Source organism: Cetorhinus maximus, chromosome 19, assembly GCF_964194155.1.
Source record: "Cetorhinus maximus chromosome 19, sCetMax3.hap1.1, whole genome shotgun sequence".
NCBI classification, from domain to species: Eukaryota; Metazoa; Chordata; class Chondrichthyes; order Lamniformes; family Cetorhinidae; genus Cetorhinus; species Cetorhinus maximus.
In genome coordinates, this window is record NC_135897.1 from 89251616 (window position 1) to 89271700 (window position 20085).

General features: G+C 44.9%; 1 protein-coding gene across 4 annotated transcripts in view; it reads left to right on the plus strand.

Moving 5' to 3' along the window:
• Nucleotides 1-299: 299 nt before the first annotated feature.
• nadkb (NAD kinase b) overlaps nucleotides 300-20085 on the plus strand; it is a 49916-nt gene continuing 30130 nt past the window's right edge. The window contains exons 1-3 of one of the 4 annotated variants that reach the window (XM_078564351.1): nucleotides 300-498; nucleotides 7270-7569; nucleotides 18755-18838. In XM_078564351.1, coding sequence (XP_078420477.1) covers nucleotides 7277-7569; nucleotides 18755-18838 — 377 coding nt within the window. In that variant the 5' untranslated portion in view covers nucleotides 300-498; nucleotides 7270-7276. Of the gene's footprint in view, nucleotides 499-7269; nucleotides 7570-14232; nucleotides 14255-18754; nucleotides 18839-20085 lie in introns of those variants that run through there. The other 3 variants (XM_078564352.1, XM_078564353.1, XM_078564355.1) reach the window with 3 other exon arrangements.

The window sequence follows — 20085 nt, forward strand, 5'->3', positions numbered from 1 at the left end:
TGGGCCAAACATGATATATTTTGGAGGATTTTTATTTAACATGTGCAATTAAAACATAATTCAGTGATTTGCAGGCACAAGCGCACCCCAATTAAAAATAGTTAATGTTGCTGATTGGGAAGAAAATGTTCAGCGTCTCACACTGAAACGCCAATCAGAGCGGAGCAGCATCGTCCAATCAGAGCAGGGCCTGCTCTCGCAGCCCATTGGATAGACTTAGGAGGACCAATCAGCGGGCGCTGTTTCGGTAACCAATCCCGAGAGACGTAACTGAGGTGCAGCGGCGAATGGGAGCCGCCGTTCTTGACGCGTGGGCGGTGAGGGACGCGGTCGAATTGTGGGACCGAGTAACGGCGGCGACGGCGGCGGGAGCTGGGAGGGACACGGTGAGGCCGTTGGGTCCGGCCGGGCCGCGGCAGCTGCTGCCGCTCTCACCTCCCCCCATCCACCCCCCCTGTGTTTCAGGCGCTCGGCGTCTGGATTCTCCTCGATCCGCAGGTAAAACGATGGAGAAAAGTTTCCCTCCCCCCCTTGGCCCACAGGCCTTCATCCTGTCCCAGTCACCCACTTAATGTGAATAATGGTCATCGATGTAAATTTAATTCTGTCAATCATTAGCTTTAGATATTAGATTGTATTGCAAATGTAAATATTTACAGTGTCAAATGTAAACGTGACACTTAAATGTTAATGATACTTGGTACATTTAAATGTGTTAATGCCAAAGCAAAATTTGAGTGCTGGAATAAAAACAGTGTAAACTCTCAGCAGCAACAAAAATACCTGGAAAAACTCAGCATCTGCGGAGAGGAACACAGTTAACGTTTCGAGTCCTCATGACCCTTCAGCAGAGCTGGCTTATATTTCACCCCTTTTCTATTTTTCCTTAGTTCTGTTGAAGGGTCATGAGGACTCGAAACGTCAACTTTGTTCTTCTCCGCCGATGCTGCCAGACCTGCTGAGTTTTTCCAGGTAATTCTGTTTTTGTTGTGAAATATAAGCTGGTTTAAGGGGGTGGGGGGGGGAACAAGAAACTCTCAGCAGGCCTGGCCACCTCTGTGGTGAGAGACTTCATACTTCAGGTTGATGACCTTTCTGAAAACGTGACTAGAGAGCTGGACGGAACCGTTTGGGGAATGTCAATTCAAATCCCGCCAGGGCAATTTGAGAATCAGCATATTTTCTCTTTACGTGGTGTATTTTAATGTTGAATTTAAATATTTCAGTGCGATTAATTGAAATGTGCTGTCAAGAATTGAAATACTTATCACTATTTACCGTGTCTGGTAGCAGTTATGCTACTGGACTAATAGTCCTGAGGCCAGGAGGTCCAAAGAAAGTGTTCAATTCCCACCACTGCAGCTAGCAAATTTAAATTTGGTGAAATAAGTAATTAAATCTGGAATTAAAAAGTTGGATTTAGTAATGGGAACTAAGGTTGATGTAAAAACCCATCCGGTTCACTTAATGGCCTTTTGCAAGTTGGTTGCCATTGTTTGGCCTCTGCAGTACTGTGGCTGACTCTCCTGAAATGGCCTAGCTATACCAAACTATTATGACAAAGAACAAAAAAATCAGACCATCTGGCAGTGATCTAGGCAGTTGATTCAGACATGACAAAGGCACACCTAGCCCAGGTGAGCTCTGCAAAGTCCTCTTTGCTAACATTTGGGGTCTTGTGCCCAATTGAGAAAGCCATCTGACAGCAACAGCCTGGCATGGTCCTACTCAGAATCATACCTCATGGTCAATATTCCGGACTCATCCAGGCATAATGATGGAGATGCCCAGTAGGAACGGTGACACTGTGGTATAGAGTTGGGAGAGAGTGGCCCTGGGAGTTCTCAGCATATGATTCAGTAGCCCATAAAGCCTCAAAGCACCAAACCAAACATGGAGAATGAACCCACCTACTGATTTAACACTTACCCGCCTTCCTCAGCTGATGAACCCGTACTCTGCGTTGAACACCGCTTGGAAGAAGCTTTGAAACAAGGGCACAATATATTCTGGGTGGGAAACTTCAATGTCAAGGGTGACTCTGTAACACCACTAATGACCAAGCTGGCCAGGTCCTGATGAACACATCTGCCAGACTGAGCTTACAGTAGGTGCTGCAGCAGGAACCAACAAGGGAGGAAAAAAACCTCTTTGACCTCGTCCTCGTCTATATATTGCGGATGCATCTATCCATGGCGATCTTGGTAGGAGTAGCCACTGCACATTACTTGTGTAGATGAAGCCCTGCCTTCACAATGAGGACTTACTCCATTGTATTGTGTGGCACTACCAGTATGCTAAATGGGATAAATAGGCTTCTGCAATACAGGAATACATAGATGCCAAACAACTGAAGCAGCATGCTGTAGTCAGAGCTAAGCGATCCCATAATTAGTGGAGCTGATGAAAGCTCTGCAGTGACCCATTAAGTTGCAAATGGTGATGGACAATTAAGTAACTATCCAGAGGCTCTCTGAATATCTCCATCTTCAACAATGGCAGAGTTTAGCAAGAAAATGCTGAAGTGTTAGCAGATATTTTTAGCCGGAAGTGCCAAATAGATGATCCATCTCTGCGTCCTGTTAAGAAGTCAGTCTTGAGTAAAGTCAATTCACTCCACGTGATATCAAGAAATGGTTGAGTGCAGTGGACTCAAAAGGCTATGGATCATAACAACTGACTGGTGGCAGTGCTGAAAATGTGTGCTCCAGAGCTAACTGTACCTCTAGCCAAACTGCCCCAGTACAGTGACAACACTGCCATCTACCTGACAAGGTAGAAAATTGTCCAGCTATGTCCTGGCCACAAAAAGCGAGACCAATCCAAACCGGCCAACTAACCTGGGAGTATTGTGTACAGTTTTGGTCTCCTTTGCTAAGGAAGGATATATTTGCCATAGAGGGAATGCAATGAAAGTTCACCAGACTGATCCCTGAGATGACAGGATTTTTTTTCTTCTTTATTCTTTCATGGGGTGTGGGTGTCGCTGGCAAGGCTAGCATTTGTTCCCCATCCCTAACTGCCCCTTGAACTATGTGGATTGCATTTCAAAGGGCAGTTAAAAGTCAAGCACATTGCTGTGGATCTGGGGTCACATGTAGGTCAGACGAGGGATGAATGGTAGATTTCCTTCCTGAATGGACATTAGCAAACCAGATTGATTGTAAAAACCCATGATAGCTGTCATGGTCAGAGTTACTGAGACTAGCTTTATATTCTAGATTTATTACTTGAATATAAATTTCTCCATATCCCATGGTGTCCTAGGGGGGAATATTTGCTAGAGTGGTTGGGGAGGGTTTAAACTAAAATGGCAGGGGGATGGGAACCTATGCAAGAAGTCAGAGGAGGGGGAATCAAGGACAAGAACAAAAGGCAAAGGGGAGTAAGAAAGGTGATAGGCAGAGAAATCAAGGGCAAGGATCAGGGCCTCAGTGAAAAATAGTGGGAACGGGACAAGTAATGTTAAAAAACGATTTTTCCCCCTCTTTGTTTTTTCCAATAACTTATATAGATTTTTCTTTTCCCACCTATTTCCATTATTTTTAAATGTATTTCCATCCATTGTTTTATCTCTACCTTTTAGCCTTTTTTGATTCCTTCCCCCCACCCCACCCCCACTAGGGCCATCTGTACCTTGCCTGTCCTGCTTTCTACCCTTAATTAGCACATTCCTTTAGATAATATCACCATCTTCAACACCTCTTTGTCCTTTTGTCTGTGACATCTTTTGGTTATCTCCACCTATCACTGGTCCTGTACCTAGCTCTTCTTGTCCTAACAGCCCCCCCCCAAACCAGCTTATATTTCACTCCTACTCTTTTTAAATAGTTCTGTTGAAGAGTCATGCGGACTCGAAATGTCAGCTGTGCTCTTCTCCACCGATGCTGCCAGACCTGCTGAGTTTTTCCAGGTGTTTTTGTTTTGGATTTCCAGCATCCGCAGTTCTTTGCTTTTATCTTAATGTTAATAAGACAAGCCTTAAGGCTTTGTGCCTTAACGCAAGGAGCATTCGCAATAAAGTGGATGAATTAACTGCGCAAATAGATGTAAACAGGTATGATATAGTCGGGATTATGGAGACGTGGCTGCAGGGTGACCAGGGATGGGAACTGAACATCCAGGGGTATTCGGTATTTAGGAAGGACAGACAAAAAGGAAGAGGCAGTGGAGTTGCGTTGCTGGTTAAAGAGGAAATTAACGCAATAGTGAGGAAAGATGTTAGCTCTGATGTGGAATCTGGATGGGTAGAGCTGAGAAACACTAAGGGGTAAAAAAATGTTAGTGGGGGTTGTGTATAAATCCCCAAACTGTAGTGGTGACGTTGGAAATGGCATTAAACAGGAAATTAGAGACGCATGCAATAAATGAACATCTGTAATTATGGGTGACTTTAATCTGCATATAGATTGGGCAAATCAAATTAGTAACAATGCTGTAGAGGAGGAATTCCTAGAGCGATATGGGATGTTTTTCTGGACCAACGTTGAACCAACTAGAGAACAGGCCATCCTAGACTGCGTATTGTGTAATGAGAAAGGAATAATTGGCAATCTAGTTGTGCGAGGTCCCTTGGGGATGAGCGACCATAATATGATAGAATTCTTCATCAAGATGGAGAGTGGTGTAGTTGATTCTGAGACTAGGGCCCTGAAAAAAGGAAACTACGATGGTATGAGGCACAAGTTGGCTATGGATTGGGAAATGTTACTTAAAGGGTTGCCAGTGGATCGGCAATGGCAAACATTCAAAGAGCACATGGGTGAACTGCAAAAATTGTTTATTCCTGTCTGGCGCAAAAGTAAAACAGGAAAGGTGGCCAAACCATAGCTTACAAGGGAAATTAGAGCAGTATTAGATCCAAGGAAGAGGCATACAAATTGGCTTAAAAAAACAACAGACCTGAGGATTGGGAGCAGTTTAGAATTCAGCAAAGGAGGACCAAGGGATTGATTAAGAAGGGGGAAAATAGTACGAGAGTAAGCTTGCAGGGAACATAAAAACTGACTGTAAAAGTTTCTATAGGTATGTGAAGAGAAAAAGATTGGTGAAGACAAAAGTAGGCTCATTACAGGCAGAAACAGGAATTTATAATGGGGAACAAAGAAATGGCTGACCAACTAAATACGTACTTTGATAAAAGCAAAAAACTGCGGATGCTGGAAATCCAAAACAAAAACAAAAATACCTGGAAAAACTCAGCAGGTCTGGCAGCATCTGCGGAGAGGAACACAGTTAACGTTTCGAGTCCGTATGACTCTTCAACAGAACTAAGTAAAAATAGAAAAGAGGTGAAATATAAGCACCTCTTTTCTATTTTTACTTAGTTCAGTTGAAGAGTCATACGGACTCGAAACGTTAACTGTGTTCCTCTCCGCAGATGCTGCCAGACCAGCTGAGTCTTTCCAGGTATTTTTACTTTTGTTTTAAATATATACTTTGGTTCTGTCTTCACAAAGGAGGACACAAATAACATACCAGAAATGTTGGAGAACACAGGGTTTAGTGAGAGGGAGGAACTGAAAAATCAGTATTAGTAGGGAAATCGTATTGGGGAAATTGATGGGATTGAAGGCCGATAAATCCCCAGGGTCTGATAATCTACATCCCAGGGTACTTAAGGAAGTAGCGCTAGAAATAGTGGATGCATTGATGATCATCTTCCGAGATTCTATAGACTCTGGAACAGTTCCTACAGATTGAAGTGTAGCTAATGTAACCCCGTTATTTAAAAAGGGAGGTAGAGAGAAAACAGGGAATTATAAACCAGTCAGCCTGACGTTTGTAGTGGGGAAAATTCTAGAATCTATTATAAAAGGTTTAATAGCTGGGCACTTGGAAAACAGTGGCAGAATTGGACAGAGTCAACATGGATTTACGAAAGGGAAATCATGCTTGACGACAAGTCTACTGGAATTTTTCGAGGATGTAACTAGTAGAGTTGATGAGGGGGAGCCAGTGGGTGTGGTTTATTTGGACTTTCAGATGGCTTTCGACACAGACCCACATAAGAGATTAGCGTGTAAAATTAAAGCGCATGGGATTGCGGGTATTGTATTGAGATGGATAGAAAACTGGTTGGCAGATAGGAAACAAAGAAGGAATAAATGAGACTTTTTCTGAATGGCAGGCAGTGACGCGTGGGGTACCGCAGGGATCGGTGCTGGGACCCCAGCTATTCACAATATATATTAATGATTTAGATGAGGGAATTAAATGTAATATCTCCAAATTTGCAGATGACACAAAGCTGGGTGGGAGAGTGAGCTGTGAGGCGGATGCAGAGATGCTTCAATGTGGTTTGGACAAGCTGAGTGAGTGGGCAAATGTATGGCAGATGCAGTATAATGTGGATAAATGTGAGGTTATCCGCTTTGGTAGCAAAAACAGGAAGGCAGATTATTATCTGAATGGCTATAAATTGAGAGAGGGGAATATGCAATGAGACCTGGGTGTCCTCCTACACCAGTCGCTGAAGGTAAGCATGCAGGTGCAGCAGGCAGTAAAGGAGGCAGATGATATGTTGGCCTTCGTAGAGAGAGGCTTCAAGTACAGGAGCAGGGATGTCTTGTTGCAATTGTACAGGGCCTTGGTGAGACCGCACCTGGAATATTGTGTGCAGCTCACCACCACCTTCTGGAGAGCAATTGGGGATGGACAATATACATCGGTCATGCCAGTGATCCCCACATTCAATGAATGAATTAAAAGAAAAAGTGCTCTGTCCCAGAGTGGGTCCTAACTCATGTCTCTTGCATGTGATTTTTGAACCACTTAACAGGGAGGAGTAGCAGTTGTGGTTTCCCTTTGCCTTCCTCATGGATTTTTACCTTTGGAATATTTTCTCCTAGGTGCACTTTAGTCAAGACTAGGAAACCCGAGCAACCCTTAAACTTTACGCAAAGGATAACTGCCTGCAGTCATAGGGCAGATGCATCAGGAGTCAGTTCATAGCTGATGCTTTGTTCTTCACTCACTGGGCTGTCGAGGAGCCTGAACCCAACCTTTATAACTCCGAGATAACCATATAGCAACAGAACCAGTGGTCATTCCCTGTTTGGATGCAAACACCCTGGTAAAGATCAAATTCCTAATCTCCGCCCGCCTGGGGTTGTTTTCGGTGGGGTTCGCCTTCTGACCTAGAGGCAGGATTGCTACCACCATTTTGATGTTTTAACTATTTTTGATATTTCAAATTGTGCAAATAATGTAAATTATGTTGGTGTTTTATTTTTAATGTAAATCATTTTATTTTGTACCCCCCATTAGTTGTACAATGGATGAAGCAGATAAAGGCGGTGCCCTGAATGGGGAAGAAACGCTCTCAACCCCCTCAGAGTCTAGGCCTCAGCCTGAACCTGAACGTGGGCCTTGTCCTGGCGAGGAGAATTGGGATCGTACTCGATGTGGACGCTCGTCCAAGAAGCGAGAGGAGACATCACCATCGACCGCTGAAAAGTTGGACTCTATCTCACCAACAAAGAAACGGGACCAAATGTCACCCAAGAGGCGGGAGCAGGTAGAAAAATCACCGCGGAAAAGTAAGACCCATCGAAAGGGTGGACACAGGTACAGTAATGGTACCTGCATGGGGATAGCTAGCACCCTCGCCCTCCTGGGAACATAGTCAGCACCCTCACCCTTTAGGAACAGCCAGCATTTTGATATCTTGGGGAAAGTAGTAATTTCAACCGCTAGGAACAACCAGTACTGTAACTTCGGAGAGGGTGTATGGAAGATTTACCTGAATGGTACCAGGATGACTTCTGTTATGTGGAGAGATTAGAAAAGTTGGGAATGCCCTTCTTGGAGTAGAGAAGGGGGGGTTTTATATATGTGTTGAAAATTATGTGGCATTTTGCTAGAGTAAATGAGAAACTGTTAAATTAGAGGACGTAAATTTAAGATAATTGGCAAAAGAACCAGAGGGCAGATCAGGAGATTGTATTTTATGTAACATGTTATGACCTTGGCTACACATCTGAAGGGGTGGTGAAAAAAAGATCCATTCAGAACTGGATATGTATTTGAAAGAAAAAATTGCAGATCTATGGGGGAAGTGCAGGGGTGTGGATCTAATTGGATAGCTCTTTCAAATAGCTGACGCAGGTATGGTGGAGCAAATGGCCTCTTTCTATGCTGTGCTATTCCATGATTCACTGTGACCCCCTGTGAACAGCCTTTTCTTGTCCCATAAGACAATATTCCCTTTCAAATGTTGTTGTTGTGTGAGCCAGCTTTTCAAAGTTGAGAAGATTTTCTTTGGCTACACAGAAATGACATTTAATACAGAACAGGTACTGTGCGGTACCTTCTAGAGTGCTATGCAGCGAAGTACATATGCAGCGTAACAGGAACATTGCTATGGGGATCTGTGGCACCCAATCAATACGACTAAAGGCTGTATGGTTCGGTTCACGTACGCTGCAGATGACCACCTGGCACAAATTATAATTCCCCTTTGCCTTTGCAATTAATTTCTTGCGTGGAGCCCCTCTTTCAGCAGTTTAAAGTTCAATATTTAGGAGTGAATACTGGAATATTGCACCGTAAACTCTCAGGCAGGTTTGTCGTCTCAATTTCTCTGCTTCTCTCACCCACTCTAACCTGTCTCTCTCTGAACTTGCTGCACTCTGGTCTCTCAGGTCCAACCCTGACATTGTCATCAACCCTGCTGACAAGGGTGGTGCTGTTGTTTTCTGGCGCATTGACCTCTACCTCGCAGAGGCTGAGTGTCAACTCGCAGACACTTTCTCCCTCCCCCTGGACCATGACCCCACCGCTGAACATCAAGCCATTGTTTCTAGGACTGTCACTGACCTCATCTCCTGTGGAGATCTTCCTTCCTCAGCTTCCAACCTGATAGTCTCCCAACTTCAGACGGCCCGCTTCTACCTCCTACCCAAAATCCACAAACAGGACTGTCCTGGCAGACCGATTGTGTCATTCTGTTCCTGCCCCACGGAACTCATTTCTTGCTATCTTGACTCCATTCTCTCTCCCCTTGTCATGTCTCTTCCCACCTACATCCGTGATTCCTCTGACACCCTACATCACATCAACAATTTCCAGTTCCCTGGCTCCAACCGCCTCCTCTTCACTATGGACGTCCAATCCCTCTACACCTCCATCCCCCACTGGGATGGTCTGAGAGCTCTCCACTTCTTCCTCGAATAGAGGCCCGAACAATCCCCATCCACCACTACTCTCCTCCGTCTGGCTGAACTTGTTCTCTCACTGAACAATTTCTCCTTAAACTCGTCTCATTTCCTCTAAATAAAAAGTGTGGCTATGGGTACCCGCATGGGCCCCAACTATGCCTGTCTCTTTATGGGGTATGTGGAACATTCCTTGTTCCAGTCCTACTCCGGCCCCCTCCCACAACTCTTTCTCCGGTACATTGATGACTGCTTCGGTGATGCTTCGTGCTTTCGTTGGGACCTGGAAAAATTTATTAATTTTGCTTCCAATTTCCACCCCTCCATCATTTTCACATGGTTCATCTCTGACACTTCCCTTCCCTTCCTTGACCTCTTTGTCTCAAGTTCTGGCGATAGACTATCCACCAATATTCATTACAAGCCTACTGACTCCCACAGCTACCTTGACTACAGCTCCTCACACCCCGCTTCCTGTAAGGACTCCATCCCATTCTCTCAGTTCCTTCGCCTCTGTCGCATCTGTTCTGATGATGCCACTTTCCAAAACAGTTCCTCTGACATGTCTTCCTTCTTCCTTGACCGAGGTTTTCCACCCACGGTGGTTGACAAGGCCCTCAACCGTGTCCAGCCCATCTCCTGCGCATCCGCCCTCACACCTTTCTCTCCCTCCCAGAAACATGATAGGGTCCCCCTTGTCCTCACTTATCACCCCACCAGCCTCCGCATTCAAAGGATCATCCTCCGCCATTTCTGTCAACTCCAGCATGATGCCACCACCAAAAACATCTTCCCTTCACCCCCCCGGCGGCATTCCGCAGGGATCGTTCCCTCCGGGACACCCTGGTCCACTCCTCCATCACCCCCTACACCTCAACCCCCTCCCACAGCACCTTCCCATGCAACCGCAGAAGGTGCAACACCTGCCCCTTTACTTCCCTTCTCCTCACCGTCCAAGGGCCCAAACACTCCTTTCAAGTGAAGCAGCATTTCAGTTGCACTTCCCTCAATTTGGTCTACTGCATTCGCTGCTCCCAACGCGGTTTCCTCTACATTGGAGAGACCAAACGCATACTGGGTGACCGCTTTGCGGAACAATTTCGGTCTGTCCGCAAGCATGACCCAGACCTCCCTGTCGCATGCCATTTCAACACACCACCCTGCTCTCATGCCCACATGTCCATCCTTGGCCTGTTTCCACCCCTCCATCATTTTCACATGGTCCAGCTCTACCTGTCCCACCCCACTTTAAACCACTTCTTTTCTATTTTTCCTTTAGTTCTGTTGAAGTGTCATACAGACTCGAAACATTAACTGTATTCTTCTCCGCAGATGCTTGTCAGATCTGAGTTTTTCCAGGTATTTTTGTTTTTGTTAAAAACCTGCTGACCACTTTAAAACAAAATAACCCACTTTAAAAAAAAAAACAACAACAAATCAACGCAGCGTGGATGATTTTTATTTCAGGCAATGTTGGAACCAAGCAGTGAATGACTCTTATCTCCATAAGAATTCACACTATTCTTTGAATTCAGGCAACACGGTGATCTATGAAGTCAGTGAAGTTGAAGTTCCAGCCTAAAGGCACCTTAAACAGAAACAAGATGTCTTTTCTTTCACTTGCGCCCTCAATCAGTCACTGGAGCAGTATATATTTGTGTGTTGCCGGGGAGAACTGTCAGATTCACCTGTGATGCTTTTTGGTTATAAATCATTAGCTAGACTCGTGAAGAATAGCAAGTCCATGGACTGCATCCTAGTAAGTGCCTGTACCTTTAGGCTTGTGGGGAATAGGGCTAGGACCCAGAAATGTAGCAAGACAGCCACCAAATGAGCTAAGAAGTGTGGCCCTCTTCCATGAAGTTCGACGTAGAGCTTTCAGGTTTTCCAGGTCAATATTTATACCTCAACCAACACCAAGTTACAAATGATCTGGTCATTTATCACATTGCTGAAAAAAGAGACACGTCGAAGTTTATTGTCTTGCACTCATCGGGACACTCGCAAGACTATCAATATAAGGGGGAAAACAAAAATTTATATTGCATGTGAAGAGAGCGCTAATTGTTTGGCAAGTGACATTGCCATGGACAATGCACCACTGATGCTTGCAAAACTCAAAATACAGCATACAGCATTAGATGTGATTCTGCGATTGGACAACATTTGATCCTAAATGATCCTCAATGTTCTAAGGATTACATTGACAACCAATTTAAGATTCAGTTGGGCTCGCAATGTGGCTCATATGTATGTTCTGGAAGCTACACATTAATACACAGGGCCCTGTCCTTTGTAGACAGAATATACATTGCACCTATTTCAGCTAAACAAAATAAGTGACAGCTGTTCGCTGACCCATTCCTCAGGGCAATGCCTTGACCAATCAGGGTAAAGCTGCCTGGTTTAAATTTCAAACACTGCTTGGCAGTTGACTGTCCGTCACCATCAGTGGTGCATTTTCCATGGCAGGGAGGGTGTTTTTTTTGCATCCAACTTGTTCTGTCATAATACAAATAAACCTTGGGTCTGAACTTCCTTGGAGTGACAGTCAGCATTGGATTGCCACTCCATGCCCAAACACTTAACTCCTTACCTGATTTGACGACTCGACCCTATCTCGCCCAGCTTTCCAAGTCAGGCCGGGAGAGATCTGGGCAGTGCAGCACAGGCCCAGTGTTGAAGTGCAGGAGAGTTGAAGTGAAGGAGGCCATGCCCCCTGTTTTACGGCACTAGCTGCCATAAAACAGGTAAGTTTAAAGGTCTGTTGAAATTTAAAGGTCCTTGACAGGCCAGGGAGAAGGTAAGTTTAATTAAGTGGAGAGGGGATGGGGGGGGGGATTTTTTTCTCATTCATGGGATCTGGGTTTTGCTGGCCAGGCCAGCATTTGTTGCCCAACCTTAATTACCCTTATTCAGAGGGCATTTAAGAGTCAACCGCAATGTGTGTCTAGAGTCACGCGTAGGCCAGACCAGGTAAGGGCGGCAGATTTCCTTCCCTAAAGGACATTAGTAAATCAGATGAGTTTTTAACGACAATCAGCAATGGTTTCATGGTCATCATCAGACTCTTAGTTCTAGATTTTTATTTAATTCACATTTCATCATCTGCCATGGTGGGATTTGAACCCTGGGCCCCCAGAGTGTCTCCAGAATGCAAGCCCAGTGACAATACAACCATGCCACCATCCCCCCAGAGATCTGGTCAGTGGGGTGGGGTCGGAGGTCGGGTCGGGCGGGGGGTGGCGGTCGGGTTGGATGGGGTTTGGGGGTCGGGTGGGGCGGGGGTGAGGTTGGGTTGGGTGGGATCGGACGTCGGGTCAGGGGGATTGCAGGTTGGAGGGGGAGATGGGAGGTTGGACTTCTGGGGTGGGGGAGCAGTTGGAATTGAGCCCCGGGTTAGGTCCGGTCGGGCCTGGGGTGGGGGTGAGAGTTGGGCGCTCTTGGTGGGGCAGTGGGGAGGGTGGGGTTGGAGGAGTCCTGTATGGGTGGGGAGAATCTTTGGTTGGGGGGGCGGTGGTTGGTGGAGGGTGTAGGGGAGTGACGAAAGGTTGGGGAGTGGGGGAAATCCCCTGGGGGGTTGGGAGGTGTGGGGGTAGCCCTGTGGGTGGGGTAGACCTCTGAGGGGCCGGAAAGGTGAGGATGAGGCAGTTGAGGGGTGTGGGATGAGTCCCCTGGGGGGGGGATAGGTCTGTACAATAATTACCCAGAAGATTGAAGTGTTTTTTAACCCGTTTAACTTTCTCTAGGTAATTTGATGTAATTCAGTTGGAAGCATCAGTGTTTGTGACTTAAAATGCATTTTTGGATGGCCCCCAGTACAAGGCAATTTCCCAAGGAATGTTTACAGTTCTGGGCAGTTGCCGTGCAAACCTTACCTGTAAATTTCAAAGTGGATCCCCCAGTGCCTCTTTGGGGTGCCCCTGCTCCTGCCACAATCCAAGGATGGAAGTTAAGGCCCCTCATTTGAGTAAAATCTAAGTTGGTGTATGTTTCTCCTATTTAAATGAAAGTTCGCTCATGATATCGGGTGAATGTTATTATAACTAGTGACCAACTAGTATCGATGTTAGGACTGTGTTTTCGGTGAGTGTTTATGCAATCGTCCATTACTTTCCAGCTCCAAAGTACTTTATGAAGCCTCCTTCCAACCACCTTCGTCTAATTTCATCAGTGTATCCTATTACTTTCTCCCTCATGCTTACCTAGCTTTCCCTTAAGTGCATCTGTGCTATATATTTCAGCTATTTCTTGTGTTAGTGAGTTCCACATTTTAACTATTCTGAGTAAAGCTGTTTCTCCTGAGTTCCTTATTGAGTTTATCAGTGACTATTTTGTATGTAGGGCTCCTAGTTCTGGTCTCCCACATGCATCTAACCTATCAAACCCTTTCATAATTTTAAAGATCTCTATCAGGTTATCCCTCAGTTTTTTATTTTCTAGAGAAAAGAGCCCCAGCCCATTCAATCTTTTCTGATTGGTATAACACCTCAGTTCTGGCATCATTTTAGTAAATCTGTTTGGCAGCTTCTCCAGTGCCTCTATGACCTTTCATATAGTATGGAGATCAGAACTGCACAGCAATCTTAAACTTGTACAGACCACCCTTTTTAACATAACTTCCTTGATTTTTAATTTTATCCCTGTAGAAATGAACTCCTGTGCTTTGGTTGTTTTTTAATGGCCTTATCAACCCAAGAACCCCCTGTTCCTTGATGCCTTTTAGGCATTTTTCCTCGAACTATGTGGCTTGCTTTTCCCCCTATCTCTCATTTATGTTGAAGTTCATTCGCCAATTTCACACCCGTTCTACAAGTTTATTAATGCCTTCCTGTGTTTTGTTGCAGTTCTTCTCTGTATTAACTACACCTCCCACAATTTGATGTCATTCATGAATTTTGAAATTGTATTTCCAATTCTTGAGTCCAAATCCTTTATGTAAATGGTGAACAGTAGTGTTCCCAGAACGAATCCTTCTGGAACATCATTTATTGTAATTTGTAAGTTTGAGCAAATTCATTTAACCCCTATTCTGTTTTCTGTTTTGTTGCCAGCTAGCTATCCATTCTGCGAGCTGCCCCTGTGACTTTGATAAGGTACCACATTATAGACTCACGAAGGGAGTTTTAGATATACATTGCATCTACTACATTACCCTTTTCTACCCTTTCTGTTACTTCAAAGAATTCAATGAGATTGGTCAAGCATGACCTACCCTTTTGGAATTGGTTATTATATTTTCAGTTTCAAGATGCTTCTCTGTTGCATCTTTGAGTAAGGATTTCACTATCTACTGTGATACACAATTGAGAGGGAGTGCCCTGGGAGTCCTGAGCATTGACTTCGGACAACATGAAGTCTCATGGCATTGGGTCAAACATGGGCAAGGAAACCTCCTACTGATTACCACCTACTGCCCTCCCTCAGCTGATGAATGGGTACTCCTCTTACTGGGCGCCCCCCCCCCCCCAAGCTGATGAATCAGTACTCCTCCATGTTGAACACCAGAAGCACTGAGGTGGCAAGGGAACAGAATGTACTCTGATTGGGGCTCATCAAGGTCCATCACCGAGTTGCTTGGCAGCACTGACCGAGCTAGCTGAGTCCTGAAGGGCCTAACTGTGAGACTAGGTCTGCGGCAGGTCGTGAGGGAACCAAGAGGGAAAGAGCTACTTGACCTTGTCCTCACCAACCTACCTGTCGCAGATACATCCATCCATGATGTTATTAGTAGGAGTGACCATCGCACAGTCCTTGAGAAGTCGTCCTGTCTTCACATGGAGGATACTCTCCATCGTGTTGTGTGGCATTACCACTGTGCTGAATGGGATAAATTTCGAATAGATCTAGCAACTCAAAACTGGGCATCTATGAGACACTGTGGGCCATCAACAGCAGCAGAATTGTGTACAATCACAATCTGTAACCTCATGGCCTGGCACACCCCTCACTCTACCATTACCGTCAAGCTGGGGGATCAACCCTGGTTCAATGAAGAGTGCAGAAGGGCATGCCAGGAGCAGCACCAGACGTACCTAATAATGAGCTGTCAACCTGGTGAAACTTCAACACAGGACTAATTGCATGCTAAACAGCATAAGCAACAAGTATTAGACGGAGCTAAGAGACCCCCCCAACCAACAGATCAGGTCTAAGCTCTAATCCTGCCCCATCCAGTCCATGAGTGATGGTGGACAATTAAATAATTAACCTGAGGAGGAGGTTCCATAAATATAACTGTTTAATGATTGGAGAGTCCAGCAGATTTGTGTGAAAGGCAAGGCTGAAGCTTTTGCAACCATCTTCAGCCAGAAGTGCCAAGTAAATGATCCATCTGTGCTTTCTCCTGCGGTCCCCAGCATCGCAGATGCCCGTCTTTGGCCAATTCGATTCACTCCATGTGATATCAAAAAACAGCTGAAGGCACTGGTTGCGACAAAGGCTTTGGGCCCTGACAACAAGCTGAAGCATTGAAGACTTGTGCTCCAGGATGAGCCTCGCCCCTAGCCAAGTTGTTTCAGTACAGCTGCAACAGTAGTCTACCTGGCAATATGGGAAATTGCCCAGGTATGGCCTGTCTACAAAATGCAGGACAAATCCAACCCAATCACTTACTGCCCCATCAGTCTACTCTTGATCATATAAATGATGGAAAGTGTTGTCAACAGTGCAATCAAGTGGCACTTACACAGCAATAACCTGCTCACTGAAACTCCAGTTTGAATTCTACCAGGCCATTCAGTTCCTGACCTCATTACAGCCTTGGTATAAACATGGACCAAAGAGCTGAACTCAAGGGGTGAGGGTGGCTGCCCTTGAAATCAAGGCAGAAATTGACTGAGAATAGCATCAAGGAACCCTAGCAAAACTGAAGTCAATGAGAATCTGGGGGAAAACTCATAGCAAGCACAAAGGAAGGTGTTTGTGGTTGTTAGAGGTAAATCATCTTCATCCCAGGACATTGCTGCACAAGTTCCTCAGGGTAATATCCCAGTCCCAACCTCCTTCAGCTGCTTCATCAATGGCCTTCCTGCCATCATAACATCAGAAGTGTGGGGATCTGTCTATTGCATGCTGGGCAAGATGCAGGCTTGGGCTGATAAGTGGCAAGTAACATTTCATACTAGGCAATAACTATCTCCAACAAGAAAGTATCTAACCATCTTCCCCCTGAGAGCCAATGGCATTACCATCACTGAACCCCCTATTATCGACATCCTGGGGGTCATCCCATTGACCAGAAACTGAACTGAACGAGCCATACAAATACTGTGGCTACATGAGCGGGTCAGAGGCTAGGAATCCTGCGGTGAGTTTGTCCACCATCTGCAGTTAGGAGTGTGATGGAATACTCTCCACTTGCCTGGATGAGTACATCTGCAAAGACCCCACCCAGGGCAAAGCAGCCTGCTTGATTGGCATCCTGTCTATCACCTTAAGCATTTACACCCTCCACCACTGACACACAGTGGTAGTAGTATGTACTATCTACGAGATGCACTGCAGCAATTCATGAAGGCCCCTTTGACAGGACCTTCCAGACCCGCAGCCTTCACCACCTAGAACGCTGAGGGCAACAGATGCATGGGAACACCACCAACTGCAAGTTCTCCTCCAAGCCGCACAGCACCCTGACTTGGAACTATATTGCCTTTCCTTCACTGTTGCTGGGTCAAAACCCTGGGACCCCCCAACAGCACTGTGGGTGTACCTACACCATGTGGACTGCAGCAGTTCAAGAAGGCAGCTCCCCCATCACCTCAAGAGCAATTAGGGATGGGCAGCTAGATGGCTAGCCTAGCCAATGACGTCCACATCCTGTGAAAGAATTTTTAAAAAATTCCTGTCACCCAAGTTAAGCTAATTGATCTTGATCCCTTGACTTGTTTGACCTCCCTTTTTATGTGAGTACGGAATTTTATTTTTACAAATCAAACCTACAGGCAGTGAAACTCCTTTTGGGTGATGGCTCAAGACAGGTGATGGTGAACCGGAGCGTGACTTACATTTCTCAGGACATTCTTTCCATTGAAGTTAGTGGGGAAGATCATTGGGTGAAGGCTAAAACAGGCTGTTGATTTGCTACTACCCTGTTTAAGCTATTGCCTATGTTGAATTTTGTCCCAAAATCTAAAATATGCAGTGACTGTGCTTGAATAAATGTTGTGCATTTTTCCTCAGAACTTAAGTTTAAAGGGGAAAGTTTTAAAATAGAAATACTGAATCAGATTTTTTTTCATTTGCCTGTTTCCTTCCTTCCTTTGCATTTCTGTTCTGTACTGCATATTACTTATTTTATCTCCAATTTCTTTCATAATGCAGAGAAAAAAGGTAAGGCACACTGTCAAGTTCCTGAGTTCACGTTGTCTTTGAAGTGTTTGTCTGGTAATGGGAAGGCAAAGACGAGAATGCCTCTGCCCAGTCAATTGCCTTAGAAGTAACTGACTGCTGCATATGCAAATACGGCAGCCATTCTACTCCAGTACTGTTCCACAAACAATCGTAAGCGGGGTGATCAGTTACTTTATATTTTTGGTTATACAGGTTGAAAGAAGAATGCCCAGTGCACTGGGACAAAGAAGGAATTTGCATTTGGATAACATGTTTGACAATCTCAGGATGTCCCTCAAATGAAGTTTTTTTTTTAATGCACTTATTTTTGCTATTACAATGTAGGGTATGTGACCGCAAATTGAGTGATCTGATAATCTGTCTTCAATTGAATTATGTTGTTGAGGGATTAACTTGGGAGAACTACCCTGCTTTTTTTTTTTTGAATTGTGCTGTTGGATCTTTTACGTCCACTTGAGATTGTAGATTGAGCCTTTGTTCAATATGTCACCCAAAAGGTAGTGCCTCTGCCAGTGCTGCATGTCAAGATGAACTGCAGGGTAAACGGAATTCAGATAGGATGTGAATGGGTGAAGCAGTTTCTCCTGAATTCTTTATACAAACCCAGAGAGTGATTAGAATGTGCAACTGACTAATACAAGGTGGTGTTGGGGCAAATAGCATAAATTAAGGGGAAGCTAGAAAAGTAATTGAGGGAGTAAGGTATGGAAAGATATACTGGTAGGATGAGATGAAGTCGGGTGGGAGGAGATATGTGGAAAATAAACCTAGGTCAGTTGGACTGAATGGCCTGCTTCTGTGTTGTTAATTTTATGTACATCAATGCCAGTTTTTAATAAGGAATGCAGTATTAGAAGCTGCTGCCCAGATGCAGAGTTCCTGCGTTCCTAATTTCTAGCATGGCCTGTTTTTACAAAATCCCTTCATGGCCTAAATAAAACTGATTTGCTATGTGGTAGTGACCCTCTGCGTTAACGGTGCAATGCAGCTGCTGCCTTATCAAAAAATTTGTGGGCTTAGCCTTGTTTTGTTTGCAGCTGTCCAGCCTGCCCTTGACTTATGAACCAGTGTACTATGTTTGTGCATTTTTGGTTCATATCTCTGTTCGAGCTGCTGTTTCTTTTGGCTCTTTGCAGAGGTTGGGGAGGGAGGCAGAGGACTGGGCGTGAAAGACAAAAACCAATGATGGAAACTGATATTGTAGAAAAGGAACAAACTAAGTGTACCTCCTCCTCTCCTTTCAGACATGCACACTTCCTCCATGGCCCGTCTCCTGATACACACTTTGGACCTAAAGCCTCTATTCTGCAGAACTCCACCAGCATTATGTAAGTAAAAAACATTTTTTCCCCTCTTCCCCTCTTAAATTTGGTTGAACAGAATTCTGGATAATTGAGTTTCATCTTGTCTTTTGGAGTCAGTTTCTTGACTCTCAAAGCAGCAGCTATATTGTGCTGTTGGGGGAGTTTGAGGTCAATGAATGCATTTTTTGCATCACTCTGAGAAACAGTACTGGGTGCAAATAGGAACAACATTTAACTGCTGTCAGATCTAAGAGGTTGCCTTGCGTCGCTTTGGAGTTTGTGTTAGTGTAAAGGCATATTTCAAAAGTGCTCAGGTGATGCCTTCAGAGGCTGAGCCACCGCCTTGAGGAATGGGATTGTGGTCATCCTTGAGCAAGCAAGGTGCTGCCGTCAGATGAGGTAAGTAGCAAGTGCTGGTGACGCTCGCCATCTGTGTTGTTACTTTATCTTGGACAAAGACGTAGCTTGTTCGTACGGAGCCACCCTTTGTCGTCCTAGAAATATCCCTGGCTTGAACCGCCCATTACTTTATTTTCGCACAAGTGCAAATATATGCACATCTTCAGATTGGTCTCTGCAACTAAACAGGATGAATTCAGAACACAGGTAAGCACAATGGTTTGCAGAACCAAATCCAGTGAAGTAGCTGCACAATTAAGTGATTAGTCGTGTTGTCTTTATGCCTGACCTACCAGTACAGTGCTGTGGGTGGGCAACCTCAGTTGTTCTACCTGCTCAATTTCCAGCCACATGATACTTCTTCCCACGAAGCAAATTTTCTTAATGATGTTCATTAGTGGAAGGTGAAGAAGAGACATCACCATTCATGCTGCAAGAGGGCTAATTTTAATCTAACTTGCTGGGCAGGAAGCCCATGGGATTGGATGGGATGCCAGTTTTATTTCCTGCTTATTGATTGCAGTGGAGAGCAAAATTGGGCAGGGCATAAAATCAGCATTGCACCTGATCCTGTCAATTCCCCAATTTTAACAAAAGTTGTCCCCCAGTAGTTTACACAACAGGGAATGGGTGTAAGTAAAGATAAAAGCAGAAAAGGCTAGAATTGCTGCAGTGCAGAGGGCAAAAGAAAGGCTAGGGTTTTGGCTAGAGACTTTTTGTCAGAACTTTTTTTATTTCATATCCATAGAAAACTGGAGACCCATTTGTTAGGTGAAGTGTCCAGAGTTGATTCGGCTACTCGGCAACAACTGTCAAATGATATTCGACGTTTGCTGACCCATCAACTGACCCAGCAACCGAGAATGACCTAT